Source organism: Manis javanica, chromosome 9 (genome assembly GCF_040802235.1).
Source record: "Manis javanica isolate MJ-LG chromosome 9, MJ_LKY, whole genome shotgun sequence".
Lineage (NCBI taxonomy): Eukaryota > Metazoa > Chordata > Mammalia > Pholidota > Manidae > Manis > Manis javanica.
Window position 1 is genome coordinate 2205916 of NC_133164.1, and position 24047 is coordinate 2229962.

Below are 24047 nucleotides of genomic sequence, written 5' to 3' on the forward strand. Positions count from 1 at the left end.
CAAGACCAGGATCGGCCCTAGGGGCGAGAGGGGAGGAGAGCGACTGGGAAAGGGTGGCGATGGGGCGCTCGCACTGGCGCGCGGGTTGGGCTTGGAGCGCAGGAAGCGGGGGCAGGGAAGGCAGGTCTCTGGGCAGGCCGGCGCGTATCCGAAGGCCCGTGGGAGGGGACCCCCGCGCGGGTAGGGAGACGAGGCCCTGCGCGCCCGCCAGGCCAGCAACCGCCCGACCCCCTTCCTGGGAGCCGCCAGCAACCGGCCCTCGGCAGACCGCCCTCCAGCCTCCAGCTGGGGCCCCGAACTCCGCACCAACCTGGTCTCTAAAACGGACACCAAACCCCACACGCCACATCCTTCAGAAGCATTTCAAAGTTTACTCTTGAATAAGGACAGGTTTTGCTAGTAGTCACCGCCGCTGCCGAAGGCACATGACGGCTCCAGGTTCAGGGGCGATGGAAGGGGCTCCCTGCGCCCCGCGTTCCCCGCGACCGCGTCCCGATGCCCCTAAGGTGCGTCTGCGACACCGACCTGACCAGCGGCCGCGTTTGTACCCCTGCAGATAGGGGGTCGCCGCCGCTGGGATCCGGCGCTCGCCCGGGACGGCTCGGCCCCAAGGTCACCAAGCGTCGCCCGCCTCCGGGGTTTCTCTGCGCCCGCTACCTCGTGCTGGGGCCGGGGGCCGGGGCGCGGTCCAGGTGGGGGCGGGAGGCCACGGGCGCGGGCGGGGGGCCAGCTCCCCGGGCTTTCAGTCCCCGTCCTGCAGCTGCGGGACGCAGGCGCCAAGCGGCCGGGCACCTTGTCAGCTTCTCCGCGGGGACCCGCGGCTCCGGGGAGAGGGCGCCCGGCCCGGCGGAAGGGCCAGGTCCTGGGGGGCGGGGCGGGGCGGGGTCAAGGGGTGGGCGGGGGGAGCGACGGGGCGGGGCCGGGCGGGGCCGGGGGCGCCCGGCGCCCCTGACGGGCACAGACCGCTTCGGTCCGGACGCTGGAGGGGGGCTCCTCCCTGGGCTCCTGGCGCCCGTCCCGGGCCCGACACGCGCTTCCTCTTCCGCGCTCCGGGGCGTCGGGACGGGAAGGTCTCCGCGACTCCCCGCGAGTCCCGGGTCCGAGTGGGCCCTGGTGGCGGCGGCCGTCTGCCCCAGCTGCGCCCAGGGCGTGCAGGTCGGACTCGCGCGCGGAGCGGCAGCGGGACCTCCAGTGGGAAGATGAAGAAGCCCGACGGGAAGATCGTGCTTTTAGGGGACATGAACGTGGGCAAGACGTCGCTGCTGCAGAGGTACATGGAGCGGCGCTTCCCGGACACGGTCAGCACGGTGGGCGGCGCCTTCTATCTGAAGCAGTGGCGCTCCTTCAACATCTCCATCTGGGACACCGCAGGTGAGGGCAGGAGCCGCCCCGGCCCGCACTGTCCCGGGGCTCCGCGGGGGGCGGGGGGTGGGCGGGCGCCCCTCGGGGCCAGGTCTCCCGGGGCAGGCGTCTTCCAGGGTCCTCCGGGGCCGTGTACTCCAGCGCACGGTGCCGCCAGAGGAGGGCCCCCAGTGCAGGGTCCCCTGGGGCTCGGTTCCACCAAGGCGGGCATCCTGCCCAGCCACCACCCTTGTTCGGCAGGTGACCCCAACTGTCGGATCAGGCCTCGGGTCACAGTGTGCTGCCATCCTCGGTTCCTCTCTGTCCCCCCTGTTCTTTGCTGGCTGGGAGAGCGTCCTGCCACTCCATGGGTCTTAGCAACAGTGCAGGTGGTGTTTGAAAAGCACCCCCGGCTCCTCAAGAGATCCCGCTGGGGACTTGAGAACCCCATGGCAGCGGCCGGTCCCGGAGCCCCGCGGCCGGCGCTGACCCTGCTAACAGGGACCGTGCACACGGAAGTACTCGCCAGCATGAGCTCTTTTGACGCCGACAGCACCCTTCGGGTGTGAGCAGAGCCCGGGTAGTCGCCCTTCCTTCTGAGGGGGAGCCGAGGCCCAGAGCCTTCCCTGCAGGTTCAGTCAGACCAGGAAGCAGCGCTCAAGTCTCTCCTTTCAGCCCTGGGCCTGTCATTTGTCATGTGCTTGGTCTCAGCTCCTATGTTATGAGGGTTTGAAGTGATAGAAGCATTTAAAGGCAGGTAACGAATTATTTTTAGTGTGTGTAATATTTGTGATTTTTCAAAAGTACAACTTACCAGAGGATCTTGATTCAAACTTTTCCTTTGTTAACTCTGTAAAATTACACTGGAGATGATAGTGATCCCGTAGAATATATTTTCTTCTCCATGGAAAGGAATGATACCATAAGTATCCTGTAGAACTGTAAGTAACGGGGCACGTATAGCGTGACGGCACATGACGTCTGACTTTCTTTATGTCAGCACACGTCTGCCTGGTTTGTCCAAGGCTGGTCGTCTTGCTTCTTTGGTTGACTTGCTGGACTTCACTGCTCCCCTCCATTTACAGGAAGATAATGCAGGATTGGCTTTGGGGGGCCCAAACTGAGAGCCCTGTAGTGGCCGCCGTTAGGAGCTGACCTTCACCATGCGGTGCGGCGTTTCTGGAAGAGGAGATGTCCGGCGCTGAGGGTATGAAGCGGCATTGTAGTGTTGACCGGCCACTTTCTTCTGCCGTGACAAGGACACACAGTGCTGCCGGAATCGCCATCCCCAGAGGGTTCTGTAGTGTGTGGCTGCTGGGATGTCCTAGGTGCCTCTTCAGGCTCCTGGGGGCGGCAGCTCCTGTCCTGGCTGCCACCTTCCTGTTCATGGAGCCCCAGGTGAGAGCTCAGGGGGAGGCCGGGCCCCACGTCCACCTCGCTGACCTCCTGTACACACGTGCACAGGTGACTGAGGCCCGGAGTCATCAGTGACACGGGCCACCTCTTTGCCTGGCTCCCCAGGGACCTGGGGTTGTGGGTGATTTGGAGGGAAAAGACAGGTATGAATTTTTTGTAATCTTTGTTGGAAATTGAGAAGTTTGACTTAAGTGAAGTGACACCAGTTTTTCCCTCCTTTGTCATGCTCTTAAAATTTCTTGCCCCTCCCCGTTGTGTTTTAAGTTGTGTTCATTTTAATTTCCATAACCGAGGCAGAAGGATGGGGACCAGCCACAGGATGGTTGCTTTTAATGCTGTTCCTGGTCAGAGAGTGGGCGGCGTGGGAGCAGGCGGTGTGGGCGGCGTCAGGGCTTTTAGCGCTTACCATGGGAGGAACGGTCCGTTCCCGTTTCCAGGAGCAATTCAGCTCCTGGAAAACGGCTGGGCCAGTGGCTGGAAGCTGGAGGGGGAATTGCTAGGCTGGTTAAGTGGGTTGTTACTCAGGCGACACAGATTCCTCCAGGGTGGGATGACTGCCTGTTAGGGGTGCGGTGGCGGCTCAACGTGGGTCTGCTCAGGGGCAGTGCGTCTCCTCCTGGGTGCCCTCTTGCTCCGACCACTGCCTAGTGCTGCAGACGGATGGGGGCAGTCACCATTCTTCGTTCAGTGAGGCCCGGAAGCAGAAGGTTGCCCAGACATGAGGCAGAGCCCCGGAAGGCCTGGCTGCCCCCAACCCCCGCCCTGCTTTGGTGGGTCTGAACTGCGCCAGCACATGTAAGATGGGCCTCGCCTGCCACTGGGTGGGGGGCTCAGCCCTGTGGGCAGAAAGAGGCAGACAGGGCAGGAAGTGGGCACTCTTCACATGTGACCATTGTGTCAAAGAAAATACCACTAGGTGATGAGAAAATGACTGGTATGCCCAGTAAACCCCACCACCAGGGCACTGGGAGGCTGGGCACCCCTCCTTTACTCCTTATCCCTCAAGGCTGTGGTCACTTGATGGGGGGTGAGGGGTCACGGAATGCATATTTGCATCCCAGTGCCTGTGACATGAAGTCCGTTTTCTGACCCTACCTCCCCTTCCGTCAGCTCCTGGTAACCCGTCCCCCTCTCACTCCAGGCTACGTAGTACTCCTGCCATGTTAGGAACTCCATAAGGCACCCACGTCCCCTCCTGGGTCCCTGCTTCCTTGGAGCCCTCTCCAGCCGAGGGGATGACCCCAGATTTCTGCTGGCAGTCTGCTCAAGGCCATTAGGCGCTTTCCGTGTGAGTCCCACGTTCTCCCAGCCTCTGGGGCTCAGTCCACCTTAGGGCAGCGCCACCCTCCCAGACCCAAAGCCGTTCCAGTTTCTTGCTGCTGTGAGAAATTACTGCAAACTCAGTCGCTTAAAAACTGCAGGTCAGAAGTCCTAAGTAGATCTCAGGGCGTGAAGCTCAAGGGGTCAGCAGGATTGCATTCCTTTCCGGAGGCTCCAGGGAGAAGTGACCCTCTTCCTCTCTGGCCTCGAGGACGCCCTCAGCTGTGACCTCTTCATCTCCCTCTTCTAAACCAGCCTGACTGGCTGAGTCTTTTTCTCTGACACCTGCCTTTCATGCCCTCTCCCACATTTTCCTGTGACTACTCTGGGCTCAGCTAATGTGTTCCTGCGGGTTAATAACATTTTAAGGTCAGCTGGTTAGCCATCTTAATTTGCCCGCAATTTTAATTCCCCTTGCCACATGACATCACCCATTCACAGACTGCAGGCATTAGGACTTCTGCTTGACCCCATGTGTGACTCTGTGTGTGGCTGTCACTCTGCCCACCTCATAGTCCTCATCTATAAAATGGGGGACAGTTGAACCACCCACCTAAAGCATTGTTGTGGGGAATCAGAAAGTTAATATTGGCAAAGTGCCCCGCACAGTGCCTGGCATGAGGAAGCACCGTGTTAGTGTTTGCTAAATAAAGTTATCTCCTAGCCCAAGGAGCTTATGGCTGTGCTTGCCCCCAGTTAGCAGGCCGCAGAGGGACAAGAGGCGTGGGTGGGCCCCCAGTAAATAATCTGCAGTAAAGGAGAGATCAGAGAGAAGGAAGGTCTGGGGCAGTGCTTCGTGACTATCGATTTATAGTATAGCTTGAAATCACGAAGTGTGGTTCCTTCAACTTTGTTCTTTTGTCTCAGGATTTCTTTGGCTCTTTGGGGTCTCTTGTGAGTCCATATAACTTTTACGGATGTTTTTCCTACTTCTGTAAAAAAAAATGCATTGGAATATTGATAGGGATTGCATTGACTCTATGGATGACTTTTGGTGTATCAGTATTTTAACAGTATTCATTCTTCCAGCCCATAAACACGGGACACCTTTCCATTCATTTCTGTCATCTCTGATTTCTTCCATCAGCGTCTTGTAAGTTTTCGATGTAGAGATCTTTCACTTGTGTAGTTAAATTTATTCCTTATGTTTTATTGTTTTTGATGCTTTTGTGAAATGGGATTGGTTCTTTTTCAGAAATGTCATTATTAGTGTATAGAAATGCTACTGATTTTTGCATGGTAATTTTGTATCTTCCAACTTTACTTAATTTCCTGATTAGATCTAACAGTTTTTGATAGAATCTTCATGATTTTCAATACATAAAAAATAATGTCTGCAAATAAGGGACAATGTTACGTCTTCCTTACCGATTCTGATACCTTTTATTTATTTTTCTTCTCTTATTTATTGTGGTGCTCCAGCTAGGATTTCCAGTACTATGTCCATTAGGGGTGGTGTGTCTTGTTCCTGATCTTAGAGGAAAAGCTTTCATCGTCGAGTATGATGTTAGCTATGGGCCTGTCATACATGGCCTTTCTTATGTTAGATATGGTCCTTCTGTGCCCAATTTGTTAAGAGTTTTTATCACGAATGGATATTGAATTTAAGTTCTTTTATGAACCTGTTGAAACGGTCATATGATTTCCATTCTTTCATTCCATTTATGGGATGTATCACATTGACTGATGTAAGGGAGGTTGAACCATCCTTGTCTCCCAGGGATAGCAGTTGGTTTAAGATCTTTCTTTTGAACAACTTCAGTGCAACCCAGGAGAGGATGCTGGAGTTCTGGGTCATGAGGTCATGGTGCCCGGAGGAGGGAGAATGTATTTGTTCATGCCCATGAAGTTAGCTGAGGTCTTGGCTACCTCAAGAAGGTCTCAGGTTTTTTACTGTGTGTGTCCTTTTTGAGTTAGACTGTGGTGAGGGTGGGCTCTGGATTTAAGATTAACATGAGTGCCAACTGAAAAAACTTCTTGGGAAAAAATCTTAGTTTAGGTTTAGGATCTGGAAGACAAACTTGCAAAGCCTGTGTTGTATGTGGGTCCGCCTCTTAAAAGTTGGGTTCCAGGTGGGTTCAAATCTTGGGAAATGGGTTCACATCTTGGGAGGTCTTTATTGCCGGTGAAGACTTCGCATGGGTTCTCTCTAAGTGCAAGGCCTCATTTGCAGAATTCCTCTGCTTTCTCAATCAGAAACAGTGGCCTGAATATGAATATGGGTATTAAGATAGGTGGAAGGAAATGGACTGTTCTGGGTTCGGCAGAGCAGACAACGTGCCGTTATACTGCGTGCTTCAGAGGATAAAGGATTCCTGTGAGCAGCTGCCCGTGCTGGGAGGTCCTCCTGGAGGGGGCGCCAAGAAGGCTGGGGGTGGGAAGAGGTACTTAAGGCTCATTGGTATGGTGTTGATTCAGGAAAATTTAACTAATTAAGGTCAACCACATTTGTCAACGAATACCTGAATCACATTTAATGTGTCAAAAGATAATTCCAGGCTTTGTTACTTTGAAGTTCACAGGAGAAAGAGAAACTTTATGATTCCAAATTGAACTTGCCCCTCTCACTTTGTTGAGACTTTGCATTACTTTCCTCTGTAAAAACAACTGTCACACACACACATACTTAAAGTTTCAACAACTGGTTACTCTTAGAAAGACGGCTTCATCACTGTAATGACACATTTTCATGGGCTACAGGACCATGTGACCTGGGCCAGCTGGCCTAGGAAGGTTCCGCTGTACGTTTCACCTGCTGGGACCCTGACTCCCGTCTCTTCTGAGCACTACCAGGGGCTGTTCTGTTGGGGCTCCCAGTTCCGTCATCCTCCCCACTCAAGGCCACCCCCAGCCTGCCTCAGCGCTCAGCCAGCCGCGCCATCTGTGATTCGTGACACACGCCTGGCCTTGCCTGCGCTCGCCTCACTCACAGCGTCTGTTTCTCCGGGGCTTGTTGTGCAGTGGGCCTTTGGTTTATTTCTCTGTCAGTGATAGCGGTGCAGCCGGATAGGCAGGGAGCTTGGAGGGCGGCGCTGAAAGTCAGAGACCTAAGAATGCTGAAGTTTTAGTCTTGATTGTTTCCTTGACCATAAAACAGACCCATTTAATGGTCCATGCTGTCTCAGCAGAGTTCTCCAGGGACAAGTTCCCCTGTGGAGCGTGTGACAGCTGCATCGGTCACTCATCCCCTCGTCTCCACTGGTACATCATTTCCAACCAGCATCCACGGTCCCGCTCTTCCCCGAGATCTGCCTTCCTGCTCAGCCCGAGCCAACCACAGTCCACACTCTATGAAGTATTTATACTCCAGCGTAGCCATGCTGGGCCCCCGTCTCCTACAGAGCACGTGTAAACACTGGGGGATTTGTGCTGTGGGCCTAGAGGATGTGATGTGCGCTGGTGACTTCCCTCCCTCTGGCCTGGCCTCTCTGTGTGTGCTGGTCTCGGGCCTCTGAAAAAGCCCAGCTACCTACCGTTCAGTTTCCCATTTTCTTGGATGTGGGTCAAATGGTCTCGGACCCATGGGCGAGGTGGAGCTCAGCTTTGACCTCTGGGTTTGCTTGCAGCAAAGATGAGACCAGTCTGACTGCCACGGAAACCGTTATTCAGCTTTGGAGGGTTGAAGAGTCTTAATTTCCTAACACAGTGGATGTCATTAGACTTGACATTCCATTGCAGGTATTCACATAACGGGCAGACACTGAAATCGCACCTGCTGCTGTGATCCTGTAAAACTAGAACAGGGCTTAAAGGTCGATTTTCCCAGCTTCCTCCTCTTCCAGATGAAGAGACAGATTCCAGAAGCTGTTTGTCCCATGTCCGATGGCCATTTGGTGGCAGAACGGGTGGGACCCAGGGTCTTGTGACCCCTGGGCCGTCTTTACCCTGCTTGCTCCTACTTCACCCTGCCGTGCCCCGTCTCGGGTACACCCTCTTCAATTCCAGGGGCATCTGTGCTCTGAAATCCCCCTACTGCAGCCTGTCTTTTTTTTTGGGAAGAGTCACACAAGACTGTTTTCTTTCTTAACTGCTTCTCTGCTGATTTATAAGGCTTAGTTTCAGGTCGGGGTGCCCCTCAGGACTGTGGAGGGCCCTGGGCAGGGAGGGAGTGGGCGAGCCCTCGGCCAGCAGCCCTCGGCCAGCTGGCGTGCTCAAGCCTGGTTCCGCCCCACGCAGCAGGCAGGTGTGTCACCCTGTGCCATGATGGCCTGCTCTTCCCAGGCGATGCCATCTCATCGCTTCCGGATGTAGCTCAGGAGCTGTTCTTCACCCGCGCTGCTGGGTGCAAAACAGGAGCCGGGAGCTTCCGCCCGCGCTGTGCTCAGGGCCACAGGGAGGAGTGTGTGGCTCCTCAGGAGCCTTCAGTTCCAGGTCTCACCTGAAAGGCTCATCTGTATGGGAAAGAGCGCCGTGTGTGCGAGACACAGGCCACGTGTGCGTGTACATAGTGTGATAAACAAATGTCACAGTACCTTCAGCTAGTGTCTGTGAGGTCAAGAGGGCTGCCGCACCCACGGTGGCAGGCTAAGCATCCTTCCCGCCTCTGGGCTGTGGGGCTCCGATGAACAAGATGCATGGGGCGAACTGCCTGCTTCTACAGCTCTTTGCCGTTAGACAGCCACCACCTGGTACATGTGTCTTCATGTCTGAGACGTATGTTCTCACTTACATGGAGCCAGTGAAGTCACTGTGTGATCTGACTTGCCCTGAGACAGGGTTCCCGAGTCTGTGCGTGTCCCTTTCTCAGCCGTGGCATTTCTGGGAATCTCACTGGGGGGGCGGGGGAGTGCTCTGACCCAGCATGCCCTCCGCCCGCTGGGTGGTCCAGGCTCTGGGGGCCTGGGTCCTGGCAAGGGAAGGGCGCCTGTGTGACAGAAGGTCAGCCGGTCTTGTCACAACATTTGTATTGTGTCTAGGCTTCTTACAAACCACTTCTGGGCCATTTGAGGGCACCCTTCTTCCTGCCCTTCAAAGCTTGCTGGCTTGTTGTTTACCTAACTGCACACCTTTCCTACAGCAGTTGCAAATGCTCACCCCAAACCTAATTCATTTCCAGGCTGGTCAACCTTGGCAGGAAGCCTGTAGCCGCAGGTCCCCGCTGTTCCCAAGTGCAGTCTCGTTGGAAGCACGGCAGTGTGGCACTCCCAGCTGTCCCTGGTTGAGCAGCCCTGGCTATTCAGTAATGGTGACCAGGTGCCGGGTGTCAGGAGGAGGGCAGAGAGGGCTGAAGGGCAACCGTGCAAAGGCAGGTCCAGGTCCGAGGCGCAGAGCTGTGTTTGTGCTGCATCTCCTTGGGTTGGTAGGGCTGCTCCAGGGGCTGGAGGCTTCACAGCCTTGCTCAGAGGAGTGAGGTGGGCGGGTGGCAGCGGCTGGATCCAGGCCGACCCGGACCTCCTCAGTCAGAAGCACAGGTCAGCCTGATTGCCAGGGGATTGAGTTCCAGGGGGGCAGGGGCCGCCGCGGGCCTGCTGTGGCCATGGGAATGGGCTGGAGGGCGGAGAAGGCAGGGCAGGCCGTTTGAATTTTTGGCATTCTTAGTGGATGCCATGTTTACATGCAAGTCCCTCCATCATCTATCTGTGTATCTATCTATCTATCTGTCTTCTCTCATCTTTAGCTATATTGTGGTAAAATACACACTACATAAAATTTACCATTTCGGTCATGTTAAGAGTGCAGCTCAGGGTCATTAGGCAGATCACTGGGCAGCCCTCACCACCATCATCTCCAGAACATTCCATCTTCCCAGCAGAACTCAGTTCCCATCCACCACTAACCACCCTCCTGCCCCCACACTCTCCCCTCTGCTTCCTGTGTCTATGGATTCGACTGTTCTAAATAATTATTTAACATTCTCACTTTTATGTACAGCACAGTATTGTTATATATGATAAAATTCTAACAAAGTAACTTCAATACGAGTAATTTTAGAGGGTTTTTGCCTTGTTAGGTTGATAAAATTGTATCTCAGGACTCCCGGATTGCTCCATCATCGCCAGACGGCACGGCATTCCTGCTTTTACAGTGTCTGTCAGTGGATAATGTAATTTCCAGGGAATTTTATTAGCACACATCTGATCTGTTAAGCAAGAGATAACAAGGCATTGTAAACATCTGTAAAATCCTTTGGTTCCTTAAGATTATTCGGAAAGGGTTTAATACACTTCCCTTGGGATGGAATTAACAGGAAAACATTTGTTCTCTGCCGCATTATTTCTCAGAAGACTTTATGTTATGAGAAGAAGAAACAACTATTCTATATAGCAAAGCTGTTAGAAATAACTGGGGTGTTTACTGAATGGGGTGCTCCAGATAAGAGGCTTTTCCAGATAACTTAATATTTTGAGAAAACCCTTTACTGAGTTAAAGAGTTTTCTTAATATGGTATTTGACTTTGAAACAAGTTAAAACTTGCTTTAAAAAGTCTTAAATGAATTGTTTCCTGCTTTAATAAGTAAAGAATTTAGCAAGCAATTGAATTTTTCTCCGATAATCTCATTCTAAAAATTAATTATCACAGGACAACAGAGTATCTGTGTAAAGTAAAGGAGATTGGAGTAAGTATGCTGGTATGTGAGAGTTTTTGTTTTTTAAAGCAAAACCTGTTACGTAAGTGTATTTTCTTTGGATCTGCCTTTTTAATATTAGGCTGTTAAAAGACATCTCTTCATTTGGGTTATTGGGCCCTGGTACGAAATTATTGTTAGTGAACTCAGGTCTGAAGAGAGAGAAATAATTTGAGAATTAAGTTCTAGGTATTGTCACATAACCTGTGGTCATTTCAGAAAACCCAGTCGGGGTCAAACAGGCAAGCAGTGAACTCATGCAGCTGGTGATTTGAGTGGTTCATTTGGCACATGACATGTTCTTTATTTTTGGTTTAGTCTTCAAATGATCAAACAGAAATGACACATGTTGATTTGGGTAAAAATACACTGTGTATCTATTTAAATGTGGAAATAAACCGCTGTTTGTGAAGCACCCTTCCTCTGCCCCGTGTGTGCTGGCATTCTGTCGGCAGGAAATCATCTTGGGTTTGGGTAGGAGAAGTCTCATCGCTGCTGGATTTCATTTTATTGCCAGTGCCCATGGGCTTTCTAGACTAGAAGGATTATATCCTCTTTAATGTCATGAAATGTGGGGGCTGGATATCTGGTCAGGGTCACGGACTGTGAAGAACAAAATCAGAGGAACTCCAAATGCAAGCGACCAGGTTGGACTATTGGGTTATCTTATCATTGCTTATCTTTAAACTCTTAAAGCTCTGCTGGTGTAAACTCGGTGTAACAGCAGCGATTGGTATTGAGGTTTGGTTGTCTGTCCAGCTGAAAAACCCCATTAGTGCTGTGGGGTGGATTTGTTTCGGTGTAAACTCCCACTGTTCACTCCCCAGCTCCGAGTCCGTCCCCACAGAGCTGGCAGGGGCCTTTCCCCGACAGTGACGTGTAGCCAGCGCGGGCTGTCACCTGCCAGGGCCCCCCTGCAGGTGGGGATTCCTGCCGGGGGTTGGTGAGGCCCGGCAGACTCCAGCCGGGGACAGCAGCCACTTCATTCTGCCTCTCTGGGAGGAAACGGCCGTCCTGGGGGAGCAGCTCCACGCAGGACTCTTGCTTTTTGCATCTTGTGCTTATCTGGCCTTTGTGGGGGTGTGCAGCTCTGATAACAGGTGTGACGGAAGCCATCCCATTGCGTTTCTCCTGGACCGTGAAACACGGCACTCTTTCTCTGAACCCAGTTTTCCCCTAATGGGGGCTGCTGTCAGCACCTGCTCGGCGGGGTCCAGTCCCACCCCTGCCTCTGGCTGCTGCACGACTCCCAGCCCAGGCGGTGGGGCTACTGCGGGCCCGGAGGAGCGGTGCTCATGGGGAAGGCGTGAGTCCTGAGCGTGCCCCATCCGGAGCTGAGTAGCAAGCACCTGGCACTGTTCTTTGTGCCCAGTGAGGGGTCTCCTTCCATCGAGGGGACTCTGTCAGTCACCGTGAAAGGTACGTGCCTGAAAAGCAAGGACTCCTTTGCAGGTCACGGGCGCTTCCTCCCCAACCAACACGCAGCCCATCTGTTGCTCTGACCGGAGAGCACGCTGATTTTTCTTTGATATCCTTCCTGTGGTTCCTGCTTGTCTGCCTGCATTTCTCAAGAAAGACAATGAACAGGACGAGTCCTTTCCCCTTGAGTGAATCAGGTTACAGGGCCAAGGTCATTAGCAGCACCAGGTCGAGCTAGAAGCAGTGAAGCAACTTTCTGCCCCCGGGAACGTGGCTTTGTGGTTTGACTTGCTTTTAGGAAGGAAGCAGATCTGCTGACTGGGCTCAGGGGATGATGACACATGACCCCACGTCTTTCGGACCCTGGGTGTCTGAGGTCACCGCTATGTGAGCCACCCCACCAGCTTCTCTTCCTACCTCAGCGTGGCTCCCTTGGGTCTGCAGGCACCTCGTTTTACTGCGTGGAGGGAAGCGGAAGCTTCCCTCGCAGTCTGACCCCTTCCCGTGGACACACGCTTGCAGGTCCGAGACATCTGGTGTCTGAATGCGGAGGGCTCGCCGTAGCCCAGGCCTGCGTGCCGGCGTGTCCAGGGCTGCCGGAATGAAGTGCCACACGCTGGGCGGTGGCGCCCATGGACACAGCCATCAGCTCCGGGGCAGGAGTCTGGTGTCAGGGCGCCCACAGGACTCTGCTCTCTCTGAAGGCTGTGGGGGACCCGCCGCCTGGCCCTCTCTTGGCCTCGGGTGGTGGCATCTTCGCTTGGTGGCACCTCAGCAGCCCTGTTCAGATACGGTCCCATTCACAGGTGGCAGGGATGAGGGCCTGGAGGTGTTTTAGGGGCCACCACTCAGCCCACTACTGATGGTAGGAGACTCTAGAAACCCCACTTTTAGGGGCAAAAACAAGAATAAAGAGAAAGGAGGAAAGAACTTGCAAGCCAAGAAAACTTCTATGGGAAACACCTCGTTGCTCCCGAGGTCCCCCAAGAAGAGATGTTCTCAGAGGCCTGTTTTGGAAATCCTGTCTTTCCTGTGTTTATTGTTGAGTTGTTGAGATCCCAGGGAGAGGACTTACGTGTGGCCTTCTGGAGTCCAAGCTTTATTTGCAGCCCAGTGGGAGGTCCTGGGAGGTCTGGGCCCAGCGTGTGGGAAGAGAGTGGGTCTGGCTAGAGAGGAGGTAGACCAGGAGCCTGCATGAGGGAGTGACCAGTTTGGGTCCAAGTGATTCTTGCAGGTGCTGGAAAGCCTCTTTCAGGCCACTGCCCCCTTTCTCCAAGGACAGAGCTGTCAGTCTAGCTGAGAGGCGCGGCCTCCTGCTGATGGTGGGGTCCAGGAGCATGACCCCACTGGGGTGCAGAGGAACGCCTGCAGCACAGGGCCCCTGTGTCCCAGGGTGCCCCGGGCCACTCTCCTTACCGAGGGAACCGGCCTCCCTGGAGACAGGCTGAGATGGGGGGCAGGAGAGAGATGGGTCGTTGAGACAGTGGCGCTTGGGGAGTGTGGCTTTTAACAGCCATGTTCTCCAGGGGACACTTCCCTGGGAAACAAGTACCTCCAAGTGTGTTAGGCTTCTGCAGAGGCACAGACGGAGTAGGATGCAGATATATACGCACGGAGGGAGAAGGGGAGAGGGAAAGCCATTAAGGGCTTGCAGTCCTAAGTCCCAGATCTGTAGGCAGCAGGCTGGCCACCCAGGCAGGATTTTTTATATCTCTGGCTGGGGGCTGGGGGCAGAATTTCTTTTCCTCCAGGGTCTTGCAGTCTTTGCTCTTAACACCCTGACTGAATGCCCACCCACCTTGTGGAGGGTGATCTGCTTTGCCTGAGCTCAGTAGCTGATGGCGATGTTAATCAATCCACAAATACGTTCATGGCAACACCTAGACAAGCATCGGCCCGCACACCTGGGCACCGTGCCTGGCAAGGTGACAAATTAACTATCACACACAGGTGCCACAGGGTGGTGGATGCAGCTGCCCACTCCCTGGGACTCTGGGGGAATGGTTGGTCCTGGGCGAGGTGCCCTGGCACCTCTGGTGTGCCCCTGGGAACAGCTGTGCCCGGCTCCGTCCCAGACAGCCTAGCTTGTATCACCCTGGGAAGATGCAGGTCCCTTTTTCAGGCTGCACTGAGAGAGCTTTAAACACTCCTCGGGGCTGGTTGTTTCCATAGGCCATTCTCTAACCGGCTTGACTATTGGTTTAGAAGCACATATATGCAGATGGAAAGTTCTAGATCTTATCTGTGACTGTAAATGTTAGTTGAAACTCATCAAATTGTACAAAATAGAACTATAGTCATGCTTTGGTGGAATTTGAAAGATGGAGAAGGGATTTTATTTCGAAAAATCCTTCTGAAGCCTGTACTGCTCCGGTCTGAGGGCCGGGGTCCTGTTTCTGCAGGCGCTCTGGGTCTCTATTTGTTCCCATCTCTGGTTCTGTGCGTCTGAGCTTTTTTAAATCATTCTTCGTGTTGTCACATGGATATTTTTGTGAGCTCCCGTCCAGAGAGCATCCCAGATCATTCAAGGCGTTTTAAAGGTTCCTCTTTCTTTTTAGAATTTGCATTTACGTTTCCTGGTTGACCTTACATTTCAACTGACTTAAAATAAGAAGCATTCTGAGTCGCACGTTTTAATAACTGCCTTTTTATCTCCCACCACACCAGGCAAGGTGGTGATCTTCACCTCTGGCTGCACATTACATTTACCAGTGGAGGTTTAAAATGGTGCCAATACCTGTGCCCCCGTCAATCCTGACATAGGTGCTCGCGGTCAAGGGGTTCGAGCATCAGTATTTCTGAAAAGTCTTCCCCCATGTTTAAAATGTGCAACCAGCGATGTGACATGATTTCTGATGGCTGTACCACTATTCCGTTGTTTTAGACCATTTAAGCAAAAGGCTGGTTGCCATTTGGGTTGAGGATGGCTGAAGAATAAGAAAGAGAAACCAGCTGGGCAGTTTACCCTCAGTTGTCCAGCCGCTGATTGGATTACTGTGGGCTGCAGACTTCTGCTTTCCCATGCCTGCTGCTGGGCTGATTTTCAGCTCTATGGGCAGACAGCATGTGCAGCAGCCACGTGACACAGCATCCCTGGAACTGGGGAGAAGATCGTCCTCTGAGAGTAAGCCTCGTAATTAAGAAAAATGAAGGAGCTTGGTGAATTGCAAGTGACCAGCTGGCCCTGGGAGGCCGCTGGCAAAGAGCCCCTGGACACAGTGGTTCTGGGATGGTGGAGTTGATCCTTGGGTCTGGGAGGAATCGAGTCACAATTTATTTAAAATGTGCTTTTAAGGATGAGCATGTGCCAGGCACAATCCTAGGCCATTTGCCTGGGTCAGTTAATTCTGTTTTCACAACCACCCTTTGGGTGGGCACTGCACACATTTTAGCGATGGAAACCGAGGCACGGAGTTAAGTCAGGGTCACTCTGTGGGGCCTTGAATGCAGATAGCTCATCTCTACGTTCCGGCTCTTCCTGGGTTCTTAGACCACAGACACTGGCCCTGGCTCTGTTCCCTTGCGTCCACAGGCCACTTCCTGTGCTTTCTGCACCGGGTTCCTCCCTCTGAAATGTGGGCTGGGGAGGCCCACTTACAGGGGTTTGCGGGAGACTGTGCGAGCTGAGCGAATCTGGGGGACTTGTTAGCACGCTGCTCCCTCCCTGTCATAAACCACCCAGTTCGCACTCCGGTTTCAGATTCCACACGTGGATACTGCGTTCCAGGTCTGAGATTCTGAAAACCTGATCTGGCCAGCTGGCCGCTGCCATGGCTGCCCCTGACCCTCTGTCCGCATCCAGCCAGCTCTGCTGCGTCCGAGTGGTGTGTCCCCGGATGTGCCTGCTCAGGTGTGGGCGGCACAGGTCGGACTTGGCTTCCCCTTGACTCCCGGCAGTAACCCATGTCCACGTCTGCACTGTGTTGGTGAAACAAAGCTTAACAGATCTTTTTTTTTTTGTCTGTAAATTTTATATTTTATTGTGGGAAGAGCCTTAACATGAGGTGGACCCTCTGAAAATTTTAAGTGCATAAATGCGTCGTTGTTGACTCCAGGGTCGGCGCTATGCAGAAGTCTGCGGAACTTACTCATCTTGCTTCACTGAAACTTTGTGCTCCTCCACAAGCACCTCCCCATTCCCTCCTCCCGCGCCCTGGCAGCCATCACTCTACTCTTTGATTTTGCGAATTTGGCAATTTTAGATCCCTCGTCTAGGTGGAACCATATGGTGTTTGTCCCAGGACTGGCTGATTGGCACTTCATGTTCACAGCAGCAATAGTCAGGGGAGCCTACAGAAACGCCCTGACTGTCCTTTGACAGATGACTGGATAAGGAAAATGTGGTCTGTGCAAATGATGAAATATTATTCAACCTTAAAAAAGGCTAAGGTTCCATCTACTACAGCAGCAATGCGGATGAACCTCAGTGGAACAGGTCACTTCTCGGTCTGCTTCCTGGACAAGCCAGGACTCGTGAAAACCCCACACCCTGCGGCCCTGCCGACTGCGCTCCAGCCCCAGCCGCCCCCAGAGCTAAAGGAGGCTGGGCCCCAGTCCCCCGGGCCAGCTCCTCCTCCACATCGCTGGCAGGCTGTGCGGCAGGGGTCATGCCAAGCCTGGCAGCCTGGGTTCTTGGCTGGACTAGAGTTCAGCAACTCGCTGACCCACAGCTGTGCTGGTTACACTTCAACAACCCGTGGTGGTTCTCTGCCCACACAGGACAGCTGCAGGACTGGCCTGGTACCCTGGCACCCCCAGAATCGGGCCACACTGCTGTTTGGTCCCCTGGGAGGACCAAGTAGAGGAAACTGCGGAACTTCGGCTTTGGGCTTAGTGTTTAGGGACCTAGGTCTGGAAAAGAAGGTGAGAGACAGAGACAGAAAGAGAAAGAAATACAGGATCCCGTTACCAAGGAAAGGGAATTTAAATTCAATTAGGATTCTCTTTCCTGTCAGACTAGGTGGTCTTGTTATGAGCCCTGTGTGTGTTTGAAAGCAGGCTAAAAGCTATAGATTATGTCTAAAACAGTATTTAAGAATTTCAGATCTGAAACTGCTTAATTGTACGTTCCCTGCTGGACTGCCTGCCCTGACTGTTTGCTGGGTTAACGGGTAATCTGAAACGCCTCTTACTTCATGCCAGGCGGGCGCTCCTGAACAGGGTCCTTCAGTCCAGTGCCTTCCGTTCTGACGTTTTCTTTTCGTATTATTATTATTTACTTCTTCAGTTTTCTAAAGCCAATCAGGCATTTTAATCTGGAAAAGAAAGCTATTTTAGGCACAGGCATTGACACAGTTGCCTTTTTGTCCTCCGTGAGCTGTGTAACAACTGGCTTGGAAAACATTCTCCCGGGATAGTGGGGGTGCCTCTTTATTTCCACTGTTGCTCCTTTGGGCAATCTAGTGGGTGGGAGCCGATAGCATTCTTAGCTGTTGGCAAACCTCAGGATGTCGGCAAAGCCCGGATCGCTGCATATGAGACTAGGGTCCTTAAGTAAAGCTCTAGCCCAGCGGTGAGGGAGAGGAGGGCTTTTCCTCTCCTTGCCCACCCGCCCCTCCCTTCTCTTTAACACCGGCCATTGCCAGTTTTTAAAAGTGTTCTTAAAGACTTTCCTGATGGTCTCCCCTAGGGCGTTCACTGAGGAGAATGCTGTTTAGTTTCTGCCTGTTGGCTTACAGGGTAGTTTGACATGAAAGTTGTAATTGGGAATAGTGTACTCACAGTCACACCAGGGCTGCCGTGCTGAAGGAGAGGAATGTTGCCCGAGGGTGCTGCGTGCAGCCTTCCAGGGCATAGCTGTGGCCTACAGAGTCTTTTCAGGGCAGGATACGTGCCTCCAGCTCCTGCCAAACCCGCCCAGGTGTCAGATCACTCGGAGAAACACTTGGGGTGGGCCTTGGGCCTTGCCCCACGCAAGGGAGCATCAGCTGTCCGGTGTCTGTCCATGCTGGGCCCTTCCCCCTGGCGTCTTTCTCTGTAGGCCCTTCTCTCGAGGGCTGGATGTGGGCGACCAGCCTGCCCCCAGGTGAGACAGTGCCACCAGCCCGTGTCTGAATAACTGGGCATTGGGATGGAATTTGTGTTTGTTGGTCATTTGGCTGAAAACTGGCTGATAGGCAAAAGACACTATGCTTCATATGAATACATATGTATAAGTATCCTGCCTTCAGTCCACACTCTAAGGACCCACAGACCGAGGGCTCTTCATTTCTTCTGTGCCCAGCGTCCCTTTGTAGCTGACTGGTATGCGCCCCTGACCCTTCTCTGGATGCCGTACTTGGGTGCATGCGATGAAAGACAAGGGTTTACCAGGAAGGCGGGCTGCCTCTCTGGAGGCAGGTCCAATAGCTATTTTGATTTTGAAGTGGCAGTGGGCGTAAGCACTTGGAGGTGGCGTGGCAGCCACACGCCTGCTGGTGACAAACCACCTTCACTGCTCTGAGCAGTTTTGTGCTTTGTTGCCAAACCGCATACGCACGTGTGATCGAAGGAGATGCTGCATTTCAGTTAGAGGATGATGAGAATAAAGATCACACTCTTCTCCTGTTCAAGGTCGTGAACCTCCGGGACTCTGTAGCCTGGACTAAAAATTGCAGAGTCGCAGAGAGTCATCAGGAGCAGCTCAGGGGTGGAAGCCGCTGGTGGGGCTGAGCGGGGAGCTGGGTGTGCTGGGGCCGGGGCCGAGGGCAGGAGTTGGGGCTGAGGAGCCCCCCCACCTGGGGAGTGCGCTGCAAAGCCACTGCGGTGCTGGGCAGGCGTGCAGGTAGAGGCACTTGCGATCTCCTTTCTGATGGCTGATGGGGCTGGCCCTGCCCCAGCCCTCCCTCGGCTGCCCGGTCCCTCAGGGAGAACTGTGGCCCAGGGCTGTGAGGTTGGGGTGCTGGGCCGGGGGTGGATGGAGCGTGGAGACTCAGGCACTGAGCGGGTATCCATGCCACCAGAGATGTCGGATCCCAGCTTTCAGAGGAGCGCAGAATCCAGGCCTGGTTCTTCAGGAATTCAGAGAGGGAGAAGCCGCCTGCCAGGTGCCCTGTGAGCACCGGCCAGCTAGCCAGGGGACCGGTTAGCCAGAAGCCTGGTGCTGCTGTGCCCAGCGGCCAGCCCCCGAGGCTGTGCCAGGATCCAGCAGCTGGGTGCCACCGGCCGGGCGGGAGGCTGAGGGCGCTGCTCAGTCTGAATTTATGAGTTGACCTTTTCCCCACAGAGGGACAGAGCAGAAGGGAAGCTGGGGTGGGGCTGGGGAGGGCTGTACGTGAAGACACTGGACACCAACTGGGGTCAAACTCAGCCCCGGAGATGGATCCCCAGGGCAGGGCACTTGGCTGTGATCTGTGCCTCTTAGATAAGGGTTTCCTAATGATTTAACATGCAGAATAAAAATTACTAAATTATGCAACACAGAGAAGACAAGCAGTGACTCTACAGCATCTCACTCTGCTGATGGACAGTGACTGTAATGGGGGGTATGTGTGGGACTTGGTGAAGGGGGAGCCTAGTAAACATAATGTTCCTCATGTAATTGTAGATTAATGAAACCAAAATAAACCACACTGGGATGCATACTGAAAAAAAAAATTATTAAATTAAAATTTAAATGTTGAATAAAAATTCACAGGTGATGAGCCTTCAGTTCTTGGGGGTTTAACTCATGAAGGCTTTCCTTGCTCCCCTCTGCCCTTCCGCCCCTGCGGCTCAGATGCCAGGTGCAGGTGGGGATTCAGCCTCTAGCGTGAAGGAGGCTCTTTGCAAATCCAACCAAATCATTGAAGAGCAAAGCAGGAAACCTTCTGGAAGAGGAAATCCATGTGTTTTTTTTTAAACAAATGGGCTAATTTGTGGCTCACTTACTCAACACATTATTGGCACCGTGTGCCCAGCCCTCTGGTAACCACAGACCTGGGATGAGGACCGGCGATTGTGCTGGTGTTTGAACCAGAGTGCAGAGGGGGCATGAGGGGCCGGAGGGGCGGAGGCGTGAAGGTAGCAGGAAGGGGGTGCCCTGCCCGGGACCCCCGTCACCAGAGGCCCAGCGAGGTTTGTGCAGAGCGCCGCTGTGTACCCCTATTTCCCCTTAAAATGGAAAAGAAAAGAAAGGCTCAGCTCCCCATTGGGAGGTGCCTGTTCCGCGGCCTGAGCACCCGCCCTGCTGGCTGGCCAGGGACAGCAGGAACCCCGGGCTGGGGGCTGGGGCTGCGTCCAGGCATCTGGGGCCTTTTGGAAGCTCATTCTGGGCGCCGGTTCCCACGCCACGCTTGGGGCTGCCCTCTGGGGCCTCACAGCTCTACGTGGTGCCCACGGCCAGGTGAGGACGGGGAGCAGAGGGGAGAGGACGGTCTGAGAAGCCCGCGGCCTCTCACCCGCTGCCGCTGCCCTGTGCTGGCCAGGGGCGGGGGCCCGGCCGTGACAGGCAGGGAACAGGAGGGGGGCAGTCTCTTGGTCTTCCCGAGCTCTCCGCGGCAGTGTGGGCAGCGGCTCCCGGCCTGGCTGGAAAGCGGAGCTGCCTCGTCCCGCGTGGTTTGCTCTAGAGAGAGGTTCCTGGCGTGCTCACTCCGAGCGCCTCCCAGCAGCTGGGGCCTCCTGGCCCTGGGTGCCTCTAGGAGTCCCGGGTCCAGAGGACCGACCGGCTGGACGGGACCAGCCGAGGGCCCTCTTGGAGGTGGCGCGGGACCTCGGCACCGGGGCAGTGGCGGGAGGCTGCTCGGCGCTGCGATGCTGAGCTGTGGCGCTGGCTGTCACCCAGAACCGAGGCCCACGGCGGTGGTAGCGTTTTATTTGCACACGTTTTAAAATGCAGAAATAGGGGCAAGCCATACGGCCTCTATATGAAGGGAGCAGGGCGGGGTGCCATTGGCCGGGGGGCTGACGAGGTGCGTGATGAGGTTGTGGGGGGCCCCTGCCGTGGGGACGTCCCGCGGCCTTCGGAGGAGGACGTACCGCCCTAGACAGTCCCTTCCTCGTGCACACCAGGGCCCAGTCCGACGCGGCCCCACTGCACCTGCCTGCAGGGATCTGGTGGGGTCAGCGGTGCGTCTTGAGATGAGCAGTAATGGCGCCTCTCTCTCCCTCTACCTGCCAGGGCGGGAGCAGTTCCACGGCCTGGGCTCCATGTACTGCCGAGGGGCCGCCGCCGTCATCCTCGTCTACGACGTGAACCACCTGCAGAGCCTGCTGGAGCTGGAGGACAGGTTCCTGGGCCTGACAGACACGGCCAGCACAGACTGCCTCTTTGCCATCGTGGGGAACAAGGTGGACCTCAGCGTGGGGGCCACCGCAGAGAATGGGGCGCACAGGCCCGGGCCAGCTGGAGTGCCCAAGCAGGTGCAGCCTGAGGACGCGGCGGCGCTCTATAGAAAGATCCTGAAGTACAAGATGCTGGATGAGAAGGCTGTGCCGGCCGCTGAGCAGATGTGCTTTGAGACCAGTGCCAAGACCGGGCACAATGTGGACCTGCTGTTTGAGACCTTGTTCGACATGGTGGTGCCCGTGATCTTGCAGCACAGGGTCCAAGGGCCACCGCAGACCGTGGACATTGCCAGTTATAAGCCGCCCAGACGGACCAAAGCTGGGTGCTGTGCCTGAGTCATGGAGGCCCTGCCCTGCAAGGGGTGTGCAAGTGAGCGGTGGTCACCAGGAGCCAGTCACAGAGCTACTTCACAGCATGTGTGCGAGTGGAGATCTCTGTGGGAAGGCTGGCCGGTTATTAAGAGAGGGCAGCGGGAGCAGTCACCTCTGTCCACCTTGCGGTACTGGGAGGCCCGAGTGAAGGGATCACGTGCAAAGACTGCCAGGCTGAGCCAGGGCCCCGCGCTGCTGTCCCCTGTGGCTCCCTCCCACAGCCTTGCTCTGGCTGGGGCCCCAGCCTGGGCAGGTGTCCCCCTCAGTTGCACTGTCCTCAGATGTCTCTCTTCACTGTGATTTCTCTGGTCCTACCATTTGGTACTTGTATCTTGATGCATCATAATGTCCCTTGACATGTTAATTTCTACAAAATCAGGAATCACTGCTTTTATATTGTTGCAGCATTGCGAGCTACACATACTATTAAAAAGGATTTTGAGGAGACCCTTGGTGTGGAACCTTGGTTTAAAATTGGTGCCCCTGGGGGATTCCTTGCTGGGGGCCCTTGGGCCATCGGCTGAACGAAAACCTACATTGTCCTGATGAGATGAGTTCCAATAATAGAAGCAAAACTGAAGCTCTGTCTCTGTTGAGGTCTGGGGTCAGCTTGGCTGTTACTGAATCAGAAGCCCCCTTTCCGGTGGTTGGAGGGGGGCTGCTCTGTTACTGGAAGATGCTAAGATGGGAAGCATGTGAGACAACAGCTTTGGTTTAATCGAGGGTGCCTAGGCCCGACGTGGGTCTCTTTGTCGGGAAGGGGTATCTCAGCCATCTCGGGGGCTCTAGCGGCATCCCGGGCTAGGGGCTTCGAACACAGACGTGTGTGTCTCTCGGGTCTGGGCTGGGCATTGCAGCCTGAGGTGCTGGGATGTGACCAGAGAGGCCTTCTCACTGCACCCTCACTTGGAGAGAGCTCTGACCTCTCTTTTCTTAAAAGGGGCCTAATCCCATCACGGCCCCACCCACACGACCTCCCAAGGCTCACCACCAAGACATGTCACACTGGGGGTTCGGGCTTCAGTGTGTGGGTTTGGGGGTCACAGCACTTAAGTCCGTAAAAAAACAAGGTGAGGCAGAAGGCTGGCAAGGGAGCGACGCCCCGTGTGGTGTTGGGGTGTCCGGCAGTTGTGTGGAGGGTCCTTTTCTGGGCTGCCGCAGGCCTCCTCCTCTGCCCCTCGTGCATGTACGGGATGAGCCTGACCTATAGGGCCAAGCGCTGGCACCACTCGCTGCGTGAGCCACATGCAGCACCCCTCCCTCGGGACAAGGGCCTGCAGCGCGAGGTGCACGGCAATGAGGGGGCTTCTAAGGCCAGAGACTGTCAGTGGCTGAACGGGACACAAGCCCAGGTGTGCTCCCCCTGGTGGGTGGGAGGTGCGAGGGACCCCCAGACAATTCTACCCAGATTCAAGAACTCCTTTTCCAGAAACTCTGCAGGTAAAACCAATTTTTTCTAAGTGTAACATTACTGGGGATAAGTTGGCTCCAGGCAAGAGTGTGGGTCCCCCCAGAGAAGCTGGGCCCTGGCCCCCATGTGACACATTCATGGTTTGTTATGCCATTGCGTGACCACACCTTCTGAGCCTGCCTCCTGCCCCACTGCCCCTCTTCGCTCTTGAACTTGGGTTGCAGAAGGGAGACAGGGCATCCGTGAGTCAGCCTGCCCTCTGCAAGGCCCCTCAAAGTCAGCCTTGGGGCTCTGGGCATCCGGGGCTGACAGGGTTTTGTCCCACCGGGAGGATGTGGTCCCCTGTACTGCCCTCTGTGGTGGCACCTAACTGAAGTTTGAGCCACACGGAGGCATCAAAGCCAAACCAAGTTGCGGAGGAGTTTTCAGGGCTGTGACAAACATGGTGACTGTCCCTGGCTTGGGGGGCTTGGAGTCCAGAATAAACAGCGGCCTCCAGACTTTGGGGGGAGGAGCTGGGCTGGGCACCTCTCAAGCCCTAGCCTCCCGGCACCTCAGCCCCCCCATGTTTAGCTGCTGCTGTGGAGATCAGCTCTGGTTCCCTGCTGCGTCCTCCTGGGGGGCCGGAGCCTGGAGGCGGGAGGGAGCATGTGCTGGTCTGCAGCTGGGAGCTGAGGGTGGGTGGTTCCTTGCCCAGTGTGGCTGGACTGTCTGAGGCTCCTTGGTTCCTGCGGGACAGAGCCCTGAAGTGCCCATGGCAGTGACCCCTCAGGTTACCCGAGAGACCGCTTCTTCTGGGTCTCTGCCCAGGCCCACTGCAGGCCCAGAACCACGTCCTCACGTGACATTCCTGGGCAGAGTCCCTGCCGAGGTTAGCGTCCGGGGGAATGCAAGTCAAGACCGTTGTCGATCTATTGACATTTTCAGGTGGAAAACTTACTTTGTTACATGGAAATTTT

At 54.8% G+C, this 24047-nt stretch overlaps 1 protein-coding gene and 1 long non-coding RNA gene across 2 annotated transcripts; one reads left to right on the plus strand and one right to left on the minus strand.

The window, feature by feature from the left end:
* The first annotated feature begins 958 nt into the window (after positions 1-958).
* Positions 959-22124, plus strand: RAB20 (RAB20, member RAS oncogene family). The gene is made up of 2 exons (XM_017667173.3): positions 959-1371; positions 21139-22124. The coding sequence occupies exons 1-2, from the start codon at positions 1200-1202 to the stop codon at positions 21639-21641; spliced, it is 675 nt and encodes a 224-aa protein (XP_017522662.3). The 5' UTR covers positions 959-1199; the 3' UTR covers positions 21642-22124.
* LOC140843338 (uncharacterized) lies at positions 9045-21132 on the minus strand. The gene is made up of 2 exons (XR_012120966.1): positions 17195-21132; positions 9045-10156 (listed from the first exon to the last, which is right to left on the minus strand). It is a non-coding gene; the product is annotated as an uncharacterized lncRNA (long non-coding RNA).
* Positions 22125-24047: the final 1923 nt, after the last annotated feature.